The sequence below is a fragment of the Erinaceus europaeus genome, chromosome 20 (assembly GCF_950295315.1).
Source record: "Erinaceus europaeus chromosome 20, mEriEur2.1, whole genome shotgun sequence".
Lineage (NCBI taxonomy): Eukaryota > Metazoa > Chordata > Mammalia > Eulipotyphla > Erinaceidae > Erinaceus > Erinaceus europaeus.
In genome coordinates this window covers 44,224,751-44,239,404 of record NC_080181.1, presented here as the reverse complement: position 1 = coordinate 44,239,404, position 14,654 = coordinate 44,224,751, and the positions used below count along the sequence as shown (strand labels likewise).

The window sequence follows — 14,654 nt, the reverse complement described above, 5'->3', positions numbered from 1 at the left end:
TTATTGGGGAATTAATGTTTTACATTCAACAGTAAGTACAATAGTTTGTACATGCATAACATTCCCCAGTTTCCCATATAACAATACAACCCCAACTAGGTCCTCTGAATCCTTCTTGGACCTGTATTATGCAGGGTGACATGTGCGTTCCACCAGGTGTGCCACCACCCAGTCCCAAAGCCATGTATCTTAAAGCAAAGACCACTGCCAGAGGGGGAGAAATGTTAGGAGAAAAAGACCAGAGGACTCTGAAACCCAATTCTACCAGGACTCATAGAGAAGAGGGGGAAAAAGAAAGGACATTTGGGGGAGTCGGGCTGTAGCGCAGTGGGTTAAGTGCAGGTGGCGCAAAGCACAAGGACCAGCATAAGGATCCCGGTTCGAACCCCAGCTCCCCACCTGCAGGGGAGTCCCTTCACAGGCGGTGAAGCAGGTCTGCAGGTGTTTATCTTTCTTTCCCCCTCTCTGTCTTCCCCTCCTCTCTCCGTTTCTCTCTGTCCTATCCAACAACGACGACAACAACAATAATAACTACAACAATAAAACAAGGGCAATAAAAGGGAATAAATAAATAAAATAAAATATTTAAAAAAATTAAAAAAAAAGAAAGGACATTTGGAAGTAGTAGGTGTAAGTTTGACTTAAAATGGAAGAGAAGATGGCGTTGAATTGATATGTGGAAAACGGAGAAATAGCACATGTGTACAGGACTATAGAAAAAAAATGGGCAAAAAGTATATAAAGAGAGAGACAGTTATAGAAATAGTAGTAAACCCATATCTGTGACCTTGAGAGAACCACTGCTGTTTCAATGAAGGGAATAGGGACACAGAACTCTGGTGGGGGGGGGGCACCTGGTTAAGTGCATGCACTAGTGTGTAAGGACCTAGGTTCGAGCCCCTGATCCCCACCTGCGGGGGGGGGGGGAAGCTTCACGAGTGGTGTTGTAGGGCTGCAGGTGTCTCACTGTCTCTCTCCCTCTCTAGTTTCCCCTTCCTCTCTCAATTTCTCTCTGTCTCTATCCAATAATAAACAAACTACAGAACTCTGGTGGAGGGAACGGTGTGGAATTGTACCTGTTATTCTGTAATTTTGTAAATCATTAACAAAAAAATTTTTTTTAAAGCAAAGGATGGTGCACATAAGGAACTAACAGTGAAGGGAAGACCAAAGACCATCTCAGGAAGCCACAGCCAATGCCTGTTCCTAGCCGCATTGCCATTAGTGCCTCAGGCCATGCCAGTACTAACCATTTTTCCGATCATCATGACATAGGGCCCCAAGTACTTGTTGACACCAAAGATGTCCAGGACACGGATGTACCAGAAGATGATATCCACGCAGTAGATCACTCGGCCGTATCCCATGTACGGCTGCTTCTGCAGGCGGAGGATGGCGCCAATCATGAACATGGAGATGGCCACGAGGTCTGTGATGTTCCAGTATTCCTGCAGCCAGACTTTTATCTTCTGGCTGAGCTTTCCCGGCTCTGACATGAGGATCTGAAAACAAGTGCCAACCAACACAACAGTAACCAGGGAGGGCTGTGTGGGCAGTCTCCTATGCGTAGGATGTTGGAGAGATCTCACCCATGGAAACATTCCAGGCTATCTGGTCTCCTTTCCTGTTCAATAGGCTAATCTCTGGCAGAGAAAAGCATCTAGAAAGGGAAATTCCACACAGTCCTCTGTGTTCCTAGGTTCCTCATTTTACGCACGCTCAGGAAATGCCTTCTGAATTATGTCTTTCGGCTATCATTAAGCCAGCTGTCTTTTTATTTCTCTGCTAATTACTGGGTCCTGTTCCTCCTTTGTCCAGGAGGAACATCCCAGAGCAGAGATCAAGCTCTGTGGGTCCTGTAGAAGGGCAGTTTCTCTCCATAGAGTTGGCAGGATGGGGTTAGGAGATGTTTATTTGTTAAAATTCCTTTGCAACCTCTATGTGAGAAGTGGGGGTGGGGGAGTGAGGGAGGAGTACAGAAGAGTTGAACTTGATTTTATTACTTGAGAAATGACCCTTTCACAATCACTGCTGATTAGAAGGGCAGTTCTGGGGCATGAGAGACAGCATAGAGGTTCTGCAAAAGTCTCTCATGCTTGAGGCTCCAAGGTCCCAGGCTCACTATCTAATACCACCATAAGTCAGAGCGAAGCAGTGCTCTGGTCTCAGTCTCTCTCTTTCTCCCTATCTTTCCTTGTGTAATCTTTTTCTCCTTGTATCTCATTCAATATTTTAAGAAAAGGACAATTCTAGACTGAGAGGGGAAGAGAAAGAGAGACACCTACAGACCTGCTTTACCCCTTGTGAAGTGTCTCCCCTACAGGTGGGGAATGGGGACTGGAACCTGGGTCCTTGCCCTCTAATCTGTAATCTGCACTCAACTGGGTACACCACTACCCACCGCCATTCTTTTTTTTTTTTTTTTTTTTTCTTGCATGAGCTTTCTCTTTATAGAATTGAGTGAATTTAATCTGTGGATGGTCATTTCTGCACTTTCATAATAGCCTGAATATGAAAGGCACCTAGATGTCTACCAACAGATGAGTGGAGAAAAAAGTTGCGGAGCACACATGCAATGGACTACTACTCTGCAATAAAAAGATAAGATTGTGTCATTTGGGACAAAATGAATGGAACTGGAGGTGATTATACTCAGTGAAAAAAAAGTAAAGATTTGAAAGACAACTTACTGGATGGTTTCACACCTATGTGAAATTTAGGTGGGTATAGCAAATAAACTTGGAAATTAAAAAAAAAAGTAACCAGACTGTCTCTTAGACTCTGTAAAAAACTATGGTGGTTCTCAGAGAGAAGGGTGGGAAGGGACACAAGTATTTTGGTGGTGGGTGGGGTGAGTTATACACATATATGTAAATGTGAAGCTATATCCTTGACATAAGTCTGTAAACCACTGTTAGATAACTAAACAAGCAAATAAATAAATCGCCTGGTGGACTTAGAGACCGTGAGCTAGAACACTGCGGCTCAGAGTCCTAAGAGGCAGGAAAGCCACCCATCATCTTCTGTGTCTCAGCTCTCAGAAAACAGCCCAAATTTGTGCCCGGTTGTAGAAAGTGCTTCAATTTGGCTTCATTTACTGCTGTTTTTTCTATGACCCACTTTTTTTTTTTTTTTTTTTTTTTTTTTTATCACTAACCACCGCTTCTTTTGCCTTGCAAATTCAAATCCAGCTGGAAGGAAGGGAATACAATACGTTTGGGAGGACTACGACAGGTTGGAAGGAAAATCCCATGCCACTTAAGATTCCTATGAAATGCTTTTGCAAGAAGACTGTAGATCTCAATTGTGGTCAGTGGTGAGTGAGACCAGGGTGGGTTGGGGAAGGAGGGTGGTGGGGTAAAGACCTCTCGTATTTTCTCTAAGGCCAGACTCAGGATGTAGGCGATGACGATCCACTCCTGGAGGCAAGGCCACCGGTCCATCCGCACCAGGATGACGTAGTTGAAGAGCAGCAGGTACCCCAAGTACGAGATCTGCAAGACAGAAGACTTGATAGTGTGCGCTGGGCTTTAGTGGGAGATCTGACTCCATCCCTGTTGATGTTCAAGCATCTTTTTGGTTCAGAGAACGGCTAAACATGCCAACCCCCTGGCACTGTCCTCGATGCTGACATCTCTGAGACTTGCTAAACGGCACGTGCTGATGAGGGGGCCTTACTGTGTAAAACCAGAACTTGACAATGGGAGCGTTGTAGAATTCGCAGATCTTCGTCCCAATGGGAATGCTTCTTTGCTTTTTGTGCTCATTCTCTTCGTCTCCCTTTCTGGAGCCAGCGTCCGCGTTTGCATCCTGGAAACAGAGCATGCACGGCACCTGGTGAGTGGGTCTTTAAGTGGGAAGTGTCATGGACTTCAGGGTAGTATTTGCTGGGCTCCTTTAGGAATAAAGACTCAAGGGCCGAGTGGTAATGCAGCGGGTTAAGTGCACATGACGCAAAGCACAGGAATAAAGACAGAAGCTGGGGGACTAGCTCAGTTGGTAGAACATTCAATTAAAAATTAACAAAAATATTTGATAGGACAGAGAGAAATTGAGAGGGGAGGGGAAACAGAGAGGGAGAAAGAGAGGCACCTGCAGCACTGCTTTGCTGAGGTCCTTGAACATAGTGACATGTGTACTCAATCAAGCAGGTACACCACCGCCTGGCCCCAAATGCAATGAATCTTATAAAAACGAAAAATAGAAATAATCTGAAAACCATCTCTCTTGTTAATGATGGTTAATGATAAAAGAAATGTTAGGGTGGAGGGTAGATTGCATAATGGTTATGCAAACAGACTCTCATGCCTGAGGCTCCAAAGTCCCAGGTTCAATCCCCCGCACTACCATAAGCCAGAGCTGAACCAGTGCTCTGGTTAAAAAAAAAAGTTAATTTAATGTTAATGATAAAAGAAATCTCAGCCACATTGGAAATGAAAGTCAAATCCTGCTTCGATTATCCGGGGCACCACTGACCATATTTTCCTCCTCCTTGTCTTTGCCGTCCTCGTTTTCCTTGGATGTCTGATAGGAGAAGTCGTCGTGGGTGCGGAACTCCAAAAACAGGATGGTGGGGGGGAGTAGGATCCCCAGGATGACCTATGTAGGGTGGATGAGAAGATGGTTCATCAAGCTATGGAAACACTCAAGGAATCTCTGGGTGTGATTAAGACTTCAAAATGAGCACCGGCAGCATTAGTCACTAACCAAGGCACCCAAGAGCACCATGCTTCGGTGTTTAGATACTTAATTGTGTGGACACTTTGGTAAAATGCAGATAATGAAAAATGGAAGAGCCAGCTCAATTTTTTCTTTTAAAATATTATTTACTTATTTATTTATTTTGGATAGAGACAGAAAGACACTGAGAGGGAAGGAAGAGATAGAGAGACCTGCAGCACTGTGAAGCTTCTTCCCCTAAACCAGGTGCCTGAAATCAGGTTCTTGTGCACTGTAATGTGTATATTCAACCAGGTGCACTAATGTGTAATGTGTATATTCAACCCGGCCTCACTAATTTTTTTTTTTTTTCCAATGGATTGCAAGTAGCCTTGCATGGAATCCTGACATACCTAAAGGTGTTTTTTTTTTTTAATTTCATTTCATTTTTTAAAAAATATTTATTTTATTTATTTATTCCCTTTTGTTGCCCTTATTGTTTTATTGTTGTAGCTATCATTGCTGTCATTGTTGTTGCATAGGACAGAGAGAAATGGAGAGAGGAGGGGAAGACAGAGAGGGAGGAGAGAAAGATAGACACCTGCAGAGCTGCTTCAGCGCCTGTGAAGTGACTCCCCTGCAGGTGGGGAGCTGGGGGCTCGAACCAGGATCCTTATGCCGGTCCTTGTGCTTTGCACCACCTTAGTTTAACCCAATGCGCTACAGCCCCACTTCCTCGTTTCATTTTTAATAGCATTTAATTTACATTAAAACTATACACTAAAAATAAACAGCATATGGTGGTTTCAGTGAATAGTGCTTGTACACACACACACCCCTTATATAGGAAAGAAACAATATCCCTAGAATCTTGTAGTTCTGCAAAGCAAAGTTAAAACAATAATAATGAAAAGAACTTTTAAAATACACCAATGAAGTAGACAAAATTTTTTTTTCAAATTGCTCTTTATTTTTTAAATTATCTTTATTTATTTATTTATTTATTGGATAGAAAGAGTCAGAAATTGAGAAGGAAGGGGGTGATAGAGAGGGAGAGAGACACTGCTTCACCACTTGCAAAGCTTTCCCCCTGCAGGTGGGGGCCAGGGGCTCTAATCCTGGTCCTTGTGCACTGTAATGTGTTCACTCAACCAGGTGCGCACCATCCAGGCCCAGACCAAAAGAAAATTTATAGACAACTAACTGCAAATATGAATGCATCCAACAGGAGTTGGAAGACAAATGCAATTCACAAAAGAAGATTTTAACTTGTGACTGGGAAGGTGGCAGGGTGGCTGTGGTGTTGGACTTAAAACACACGAGGTCCTGAGTTTTATCCCTGACATCAAATATCCCAGAGTGATGCTCTGCTTCTCTCTCATATAAATAAATACATTTTTAAAAAAGTTTTAACTGACCCCAATCTAGACATCGAAAGCACACCACAACCCACAGATGAGACATCTTGTTGTCACTCTCATTAAAGCAGTGTTGAGTGTCTTCAGTTCTGAAATGTGTTTTCAGTGTTCTGTGCTGATTTAAAAAAACAAAAAATTCCCTTAGTAGTGCTTTACTAAGAACAATAAAAAAGGACTATTTCGGTACCAGGTGGTGGTGCACCTGGCTGAGCGCACATGTTACACTGCGCAAGGTCCCAGGTTCAAGCCCCGGTCCCTACCTGCAGGGGGAAAGCCTTGCGAGTGGTGAAGCTGGGCTTCAGGTCTCTCTCTGTCTTTCTTCCTCTCTATCATCCCCTCCCCTTTTCAATTTCTGGCTGTCTCTATCCAATAAATAAAGATAATTTTTTTTTTAAAAAAAGGGCTATTTCTATGATCCACAAAAATTATCTGATAGGGAGTCGGGCGGTAGCACAGCAGGTTAAGCGCACGTGGTGCAAAGCGCAAGGACTGGCTGAAGTTCGAGCCCCCGGCTCCCCACCCACAGGGGAGTCGTTTCACAGGTGATGAAGCAGGTCTGCAGGTGTCTATCTTTCTCTCCCCCTCTCTCTCTGTCTTCCCCTCCTCTCTCCATTTCTCTCTGTCCTATTCAACAACAATGACATCAACAACAACAATAACTACGACAATAAAAAAAAAGGGCAACAAAAGGGAATAAATAAAATAAAAAGTATTTTAAAAAAATTATCTCATAAAATCATTATCGAAAGAGTGCTACAGGGAGCCAGGTGGTGGCACACCTGGCTAAGCATATACATTACAGTGTACAAGGTCCCACGTTCAAGGCCCTGGTCCCCACCCACAGGGGGGAAGCTTCACAAGTGGTGAAGCAGAACTGAAGGTGTCTCTCTGTCTCTTTCCCTCTCTCCTCCCCTTCTCTTCTCATTTTCTTTCTGTCTCTACCCAATAATAAATTAAAAAAAAAAATTCATTAAAAGAGTGGTATGTGATCCAGGAGGTGGTACAGTGGATAAAGCATTAAAAAAAAAAGAGTGCTACAAGTGTGTGACTAGACCAAGTAATGGTATGGAATAGACAGATAATCCAGAAATACGTTGAAACACACATTGGAAATAAGTACAGGCCTATTTTTTTTTTCTTTTCATTTTTTACCAAATCACTGCTTAGCTCTGGCTTATGGTGGTTCTGGGGATGGAACCTGGGACCTCTGGTGCCTCAGGCATGAAATTCTGATACATAAACCACTGTGCTGTTTTTCCAGCCCTCTTGTTATTATGCTTCATTTCACTGTACCTGACCAATTGACAAATTGGCAATTTGTGGTAAACCCAGCACAGCATTTGTTCACTTCATGACTATTTCACATTTTAGTGGTTCTCACAATGTGTCAAACCGTGTCACTACTGCTTTGTCTGTTATGGTGATCTTTGATCAGCGATCATTAATGTGACTACTGGAATAATTCTGGGATGCCACAAACCATAAGATGGTGAGCATAATCAATAAGTGTGATTTATTTATTTATTTATTTTTAACTAGAGCACTGCTCAGCTCTGGCTTGTAGTAGTGTTGGGACTGAACCTGGGTCCTTGAAGCCTCAGGCATAAAAGTCTCTTTGCAGAACTATTATGCCATATGCCATCTCCCCTGCTTTGATTGATCTAAACTGGCCCTTACCCTATTTCTCTCCCTCTTCTTAGGTCTCCCTTTATCCTGAGATGCAATGTTGATCGTAGGCTTTATAATGTCCTTCAAATGTTCAAGAGGAAGAGTCAGACATTTTTTTTTTGAGTCATACATTTTTAAGTTTAAATCTAAAGCTGAGAGCTGGGGAGGTGGGGGTGCTTGGGGATACAGCATAGTGATTATGAAAATGGCTTCCATGCCTAAGGCTCTGAGTTTCCATGTGCAATTCCCAGCACCATCATAAGTCAGAGTGGAGCAGTACTCTAGTAAAAATAAATAAATAATTAAATTAAAGCTAGAAATGATTCAATTTAGTGAGGATGGCATGCAGAAAGTCAGCATAAGCTTAGAGTTTGGACTCTTGCACCAGTTAGCTACACTGGGGGGAAATTAAAATTGCTTCACCAGTAAATGCATGGATGATAAGATGGTGTTTCATCTAGTTGAGCACACACATGTTACAATGTGCAAGGACCTGGGTTCAAGCTCCCTATCCCCACCTCCAGGGGGAAGCTTCTTGAGAAGAGAAGTAGTACCGTAGGTGTCACTCTGTCTCCCTCTCTCATCTCCCTTTCCTTTTGAATTTCTATGGAGAGAGAAAGAGAGAATGAAGCTGGACCAGGAAGACAGCTCAGTGGTAGAGCACAGGATTTGCACACATGAAGTAAGTGTCATGTTCAATCCCTGGTACTGCCATATGCCCGAGCAGAATGGTGTTCTAGTCACTATCTTTTTTTTTTTCCTCCAGGGTTATTGCTGGGCTCGGTGCCTGCACCATGAATCCACCGCTCCTGGAGGCCATTTTTCCCCCTTTTTGTTGCCCTAGGTGTTGCAGCCTTGTTGCGGTTATTATTGCCATTGTTGACGTTGCTTTGTTGTTGGATAGGACAGAGAGAAATGGAGAGAGGAGGGGAAGACAGAGAGAGAGGGGGAGAGAAAGATAGACACCTGCAGACCTGCTTCACCTCCCGTGAAGCGACTCCCCTGCAGGTGGGGAGCCAGGGGCTCGAACTGGGATCCTTACGCCGGTCCCTGCGCTTTGCGCCACGTGCGCTTAACCCACTGCGCCACCGCCCGACCCCCTCTAGTCACTATCTTATAAAAATAGAAATAAGGGGACTGGGCGGTAGCACAGCGGGTTAAGCGCACATAGTGCAAAGCGTAAGGACCAGCGTTCGAGCCCCTGGCTCCCCACCTGTAGGGGAGTCACTTTGCAAGCAGTGAAGCAGGTCTGCAGGTGTCTATCTTTCTCTCCTCCTCTCTGTCTTCCCCTCCTCTCTCCATGTCTCTCTGTCCTTTCCAACAACAACAACAGCTATAACAATAACAATCACAACAAGGGCAACAAAATGGGAAAAATAGTGTCCAGGAGCAGTGGATTCGTAGTGCTGGCATAGAGCCCCAGCGATAACCCTGGAGGCAAAAGAAAGAAAGAAAGAAAGAAAGAAAGAAAGAAAGGGAGGAAGGAAGGAAAGGAAGAAAGAAAGAAAGAAAGAAAGGGAGGAAGGAAGGAAAGGAAGAAAGAAAGAAAGAAAGAAAGAAAGAAAGAAAGAAAGAAAGAAATTGATAAACAAGAAGAAAGCAACATAGCCTTTTGGTTGATAGGGAGAAAGTTCCAGTGATGTGAATGGAAGATTCAGCTGTACAACATTCTCTTACACTAAAGACTAATCCAGAGCAAGATACAAACTCTCTTCAATTCTGTGAAGGATGAGAGAGGCAAGGAAGCTATAGAGGAAATGTCTGGAGCTAACAGAGGCTGGTTCATGAAAGCTAAGGCAGGAAAGAAACTATTTCAATAGCATCAATGCCTAAAGTGAAGCAGTAAGTGTAAGGGAGAAGCTGTAGCCAGTTGTCCTGATGGTTTAGCTACGATCATTGGTGACGGTGAGTGCACGCAACAGTAGGTTTCTGCAGCCCAAGAGGTGGCACAGTGATTAAAACACTAGACTCTCAAGAATGAGGTTCTGTGTTCGATTCCTGGCATTGCACATGACAGTGATGCTATGGTCCTCTCTCTCTCTCATTAATTAACAGGTCAGTCTAAAAAAAAGTAGATTTCAAGGGAAGACAAAACAGCCTCTCTTTCCTCCCTTGCTCCCTTCTCTCTCTCTATTTATTTATTTATTTATTATCTTTATTTATTTATTGGATAGAGACAGCCAGAAATGAGAAAGGGAGAGCGGATAGAGAAGGATAGAGACACGTACAACACTGCTTCCCCACAAGCAAAGCTTCTCCTCTGCAGGTGGGGACTGGGGGCTTGAACTTGGGTCACTGCACATTGTAACGTGTGCACTCAACCAGGAGCACCACTGCCTGGCCCCTAAATTTTTTATTATCTTTATTTATGGGATAGAGAAAATCAGAAGTTTAAAGGGGAGAGGAAGATGAGAGGGAGAGAGACACCTACTTCACCGCTCGTAAAACTTTCAGGTGGGGATGGGAGGCTCAAACCCAGGTCCCTTCCTCCCTCCCTTCCTCCCTCCCTTCCTCCCTTCCTTTCTTCCTTCTTTCCTTTCTTCTTTCCTCCCTCCCTCCCTCCCTCCCTCCCTCCCTCCCTCCCTTCCTTCCTTCCTTCCTTCCTTCCTTCCTTCCTTCCTTCCTGTCATTGGTGAGGGTTTATTGACCCAGGCTGACATTTTCTGCGTGTGTCTGTGTGTGGGGGGTCAGTAAAGAGAAAGACGCCAAAGCTTCCCCAATACAGCATTACAGTGAGGGCTGGTTTGGAACCTGAGTCTCATCACTTCCTATTGGAGGATGATGCCTGGATTCACAGCTTCACAGCTTCAAAGGACAGGCTGACTCTCTTTTTAGGGTTGAATGCAACTGGAAATTTGAAATGGAAGCCAATACTCATTTGACATTTGGAGAATCCTAGGGTCTTTTTTTAATTTATTTTTTTATTTAGGAGAGGATAAATTAACAAAACCATAGGGTAGAAGGGGTACAACTCCACACAATTCCCACCACCCAATCTCCATATCCCATCCCCTCCCCTGATAGCTTTCCCATTCTCTATCCCTCTGGGAGCGTGTGCCCAAACTATCCTGCCTGTGTTCTGTAAATAAAACACCAAAGTTGGGATGACAGCTCATCTGTTCACAACATGATTTACTGAATGTTAAAGCCCACTGTTGAGACCTACTGCTAGGGGGAGGGAAAACTCCTTTTAGGAGATTCCTGCTTGAGGTGGGGAGATAGCATAATGGTTATTCAATAAAGACTTTCATGTCTGAGGCAGCAAAGCTCCCAGGTTCAATCCCTAGCACCACCATAAGTCAGAGCAGTGCTTTGGTAAAGGGGGAAAAAGGAGAAATATATATAAATCTTAGGCAATGACTTAATCTCAAACCTCCAAGTTTTCCACCTATAAGACACCTGCCAGAGGGGAATGGAATGGGGGAGGAGAGCATTGAAAAGAATCCTGGGCACAATCCACAGGAAGTGCTTGACTCAGAGAGAGAGAGGGCAGCTAACCTTCAGACCCGGGTTCTTGCGCACGCGCAGCCGCCCCATCCACATGTCCGTCAGTAGCATCTGGCTGCAGGTGTGCGCGATGAAGTCGCGATGCTTGGCGGCCACCGCCAGCTTGAGGCAGGTGGAGTTGCTCCAGTTCTTGAGCTCATAGGTCAGCAGCTTCATGGCGATCTGTTCATCGTGCTTGTATGACTGGTCCAGCAGCTCCACAGCCAGCTGACCAAAGTCTCTGAGGGGAATCAATAGGAAGGGAATAAGGCCAGCTCTCTGCGAGAGACGTATCCACAGGGGCATCACAGGGACACAGAGCCTTTGACTTCCAGGCCTCTATAAACAAACTCAAGGGGTAAGTCCCCCAAAATTGCCCCCATCTGGCCCCAGAGACACAGAGAACAGAAGATAAAAGTCTCTTAAGTGTCAGCTGCACAGGGAGGCAGGAAGAAAAAACTATCAAAGGTGAGTTCAAAAGTCATCCCTTGGGATGAGGAGATAGCATAATGGTTATATAAAAGGCCTTTCATACTGGAGGCACCAAAGGTCCCAGGTTCAATCCCCAATACCACCATAAGCCAGAGCTGAACAGTCCACTAGTAAAGGAAACAAATGGTAAAAACAAACAAAAACAAAAAACAAAACCAAACAGCAACAATAACAAACAACTTCTTGCTGCCCAGGAGATGGTGCAGTGGACAAAGTGTTGAACTGTCAAGTAGGAGGTCTTTAATTTGACCCCTGGCATTACATGTGCCAGAGTGATGCTCTGGTTCATTTTTTGGGGGGTCTCTATCTCTCTCTCTCTCTCTCCTCAAAATAAATAGATCTTGAAGGCTAAAACACAATAAAAGTAGTGTGCTCCAGAAAACAATAATGTCAGACGATGGCAGAGTTGCTTGGATATACTTCAAGTTCATGGGTCTATAAAGTTGTACTGGGATTATACATAAGGGACTTGGAATTCATCACTCCAAGTGATAGTTTGACAAGTAAAATACCAGAATGAAAAAAAAAAAATCAATAAGTGTGCTAGATTGATCAGAGAACTGAGGTCACAGGACAAACCACCTCCCCTGAATGTGGAGAGGCAGGTAGATACGGAGGATCATAACTTACTAGGGCAGAAACCCATGAACTGAATCCTTGGAAACCAGTGGTAGGGTAGAAAAACCTAAACTATAACTGAAAAACTGTTGGTGAAGATTTATCTGGGACTGAATAGCTCCAGGGGCACCTGGTCTTAGGGGTTTGTGTTCATATTTGTGTGAGTTTTACCTCCAGGAGCTCCATCAAGTTCTAGCTGAGAGGATGGGAGAAAATTCCCTCATAATCCCCAATAAAGAAATAAGAAAAAAAAAAAAGAAAGAAACATATCCCTGTTCTCTGAATAGCATGAAGCCTTTTTGCTTGACCCCTTTCTTGATCTTTCTATTTTGTTATGTTTTATGTTTTCTTCCTTGGAATTGGAATAAGCTTATTTTATTGGTATTGGTAAAAAAAAAAAAAAGAAAGAAAGAAAGAAAGAAAGAAAGAAAGAAAGAAAGAAAATTCCCTCAAACTGCTGACTGGAAGAGGGGGTGAGGAAGGCACTTGGAAATCTTTCAAAATTATTTGTTCTTAGATCTAACCCTTGTGAGAAACTAATTAACCAGAGTCCAACCTTTGGACTTTATCCGAGCCTAACTGGCTGAGGGAAGGAAAATACCTTAATTTCAGTCCCTGGTAACTATCTTGTCCCATCTAAGGGGGAGAAAAGCTGAGGGGATATTTGTGAAGGTCAAGTTCAAGGACACAGGTCCCACTAAAGTTGCATTCTTCTTTAGTCTGTGTTTCCGTATGGATATAGATTTCTTGTCTTTATATTAATATTGCATTTCAGTGTTGGAGAGGTAGCACCAGATTTTTATGCCTGAAGCAATGGAGGTCCCAGGTTCAGTATCCAGCACCACCATAATCAGAGCTGAGCATTGCTCCAGTTAGTAAGGAAATAACTGTTGACATGAGAACACAATAAACAAAATTAATAGTAGACCAGAAACTCTTCAGAGAGATGAAAGATACCTATATTGGCATGATGGACAAAGTAATTGATAAATAAGCCTTAAGCTCAACTGTGCTTAAATGAGAGATGTGTTTGTTGTCCCTCCTCCAAAAGAGACTAGTACCCAGGATCTCTCCTTTTCTTTTCTTTTTTCTTTTCTTTTCTTTTATTTATCTTTTTAAAAATATGTATTTATTTAGTTTCCCTTTTGTTGACCTCGCTTGTACTGTTGTAGTTAGTATTGTTATTGATGTTGGATAGGACAGAGAAATGGAGAGAGGAGGGGAAAACAGAGAGGGGGAGAGAAAGATAGACACCTGCAGACCTGCTTCACTGCTTGTGAAGCGACTCCCCTGCAGGTGGGGAGCTGGGGGCTTGAACTGGGATCCTTATGCCAGTCCTTGCGCTTTGCACCACATGGGCTTAACCCATTGTGCTGCCGCCTGACTCCTTATTTCTTCTTCTTCTTCTTCTTCTTCTTTTTTTTTTTTTTTACCAGAGCTCTACTAAGCTCTGGCTTATGGTGGTGTAGGGAACTGAACCTCAGACTTTGAAGTCTCAGGCATGAGAGTCTCTTTATGCTCTCTACTCCCACCCCCAGAATCTCTTCTGGTTCCTAAATCCCCGGAAACACTAACTTTGAGTTATTGTCCAAATCCTGGGAGATGTCATCCACCAGCTCACTCTCAGAGGACTCGTGGGCCATGGACTTGTAGAGTTTACAGGCCACCAGGGCCTTGGCCATGCTCTCCTCACCACGCTGCCAAAGGAACACTGCCATTTTCTGGCGTTTCATCAGCACAGCCCACAACATCAGCTCATGGAAGGGGTACTGGAAACGGCTCACAGCTGGGTCATCCACATCAATGTCAACCTCCTCTTCCTTTTTCTTCTTTTTCTTCTTCTTCCCTTTGGCTGGAGGCTCATCATCCTGGAGGGAGACCAGCAATTTTTTTCTTAGCTTTACTGTAAATGTGCAACAAAGGGGACTTGATAATGACAAGGAAGAGGGAAAACCTTCCTGTCCGAAGTTACCAGAAGAAACAAAATGGAGTCAGTTGAGTCTGGGTAGCTAAAACTGGCTCTCAAAGGTATTGAGAGGACCCAGGCCTATCCAGGCATGGCTCCCTCAGAAGAGGAATGAGTCAAGGCTGACTTCTGGACTCAAAGCAAAAGCAGATAGTCATAAACTGGAGCTGTAACCAGTTGCTTAATTAATTTTGCCAAATTAGCATAGCAGTAGGGAGTATGAACTACCCCACCTGTATCTTCCTCAGGCAGCTAAGAACACAATTGAATGGATCCTTGAATTCATGTTTCCTGGCCTGTAGTGTTAATAAAAACTTCTACAGAAATGCTTATTTGGTCTCATTCAC

At 43.8% G+C, this 14,654-nt stretch overlaps 1 protein-coding gene across 1 annotated transcript in view; it reads right to left on the bottom strand.

The window, feature by feature from the left end:
- TRPM1 (transient receptor potential cation channel subfamily M member 1) overlaps nucleotides 1–14,654 on the bottom strand; it is a 142,156-nt gene that overhangs the window by 34,099 nt on the left and 93,403 nt on the right. The window contains exons 16-21 of the mRNA XM_060179273.1: nucleotides 13,917–14,209; nucleotides 11,244–11,472; nucleotides 4,477–4,599; nucleotides 3,679–3,810; nucleotides 3,366–3,494; nucleotides 1,251–1,502 (exon numbers count right to left, since the gene is read on the bottom strand). Coding sequence (XP_060035256.1) covers nucleotides 1,251–1,502; nucleotides 3,366–3,494; nucleotides 3,679–3,810; nucleotides 4,477–4,599; nucleotides 11,244–11,472; nucleotides 13,917–14,209 — 1,158 coding nt within the window. The remainder of the gene's footprint in view (nucleotides 1–1,250; nucleotides 1,503–3,365; nucleotides 3,495–3,678; nucleotides 3,811–4,476; nucleotides 4,600–11,243; nucleotides 11,473–13,916; nucleotides 14,210–14,654) is intronic.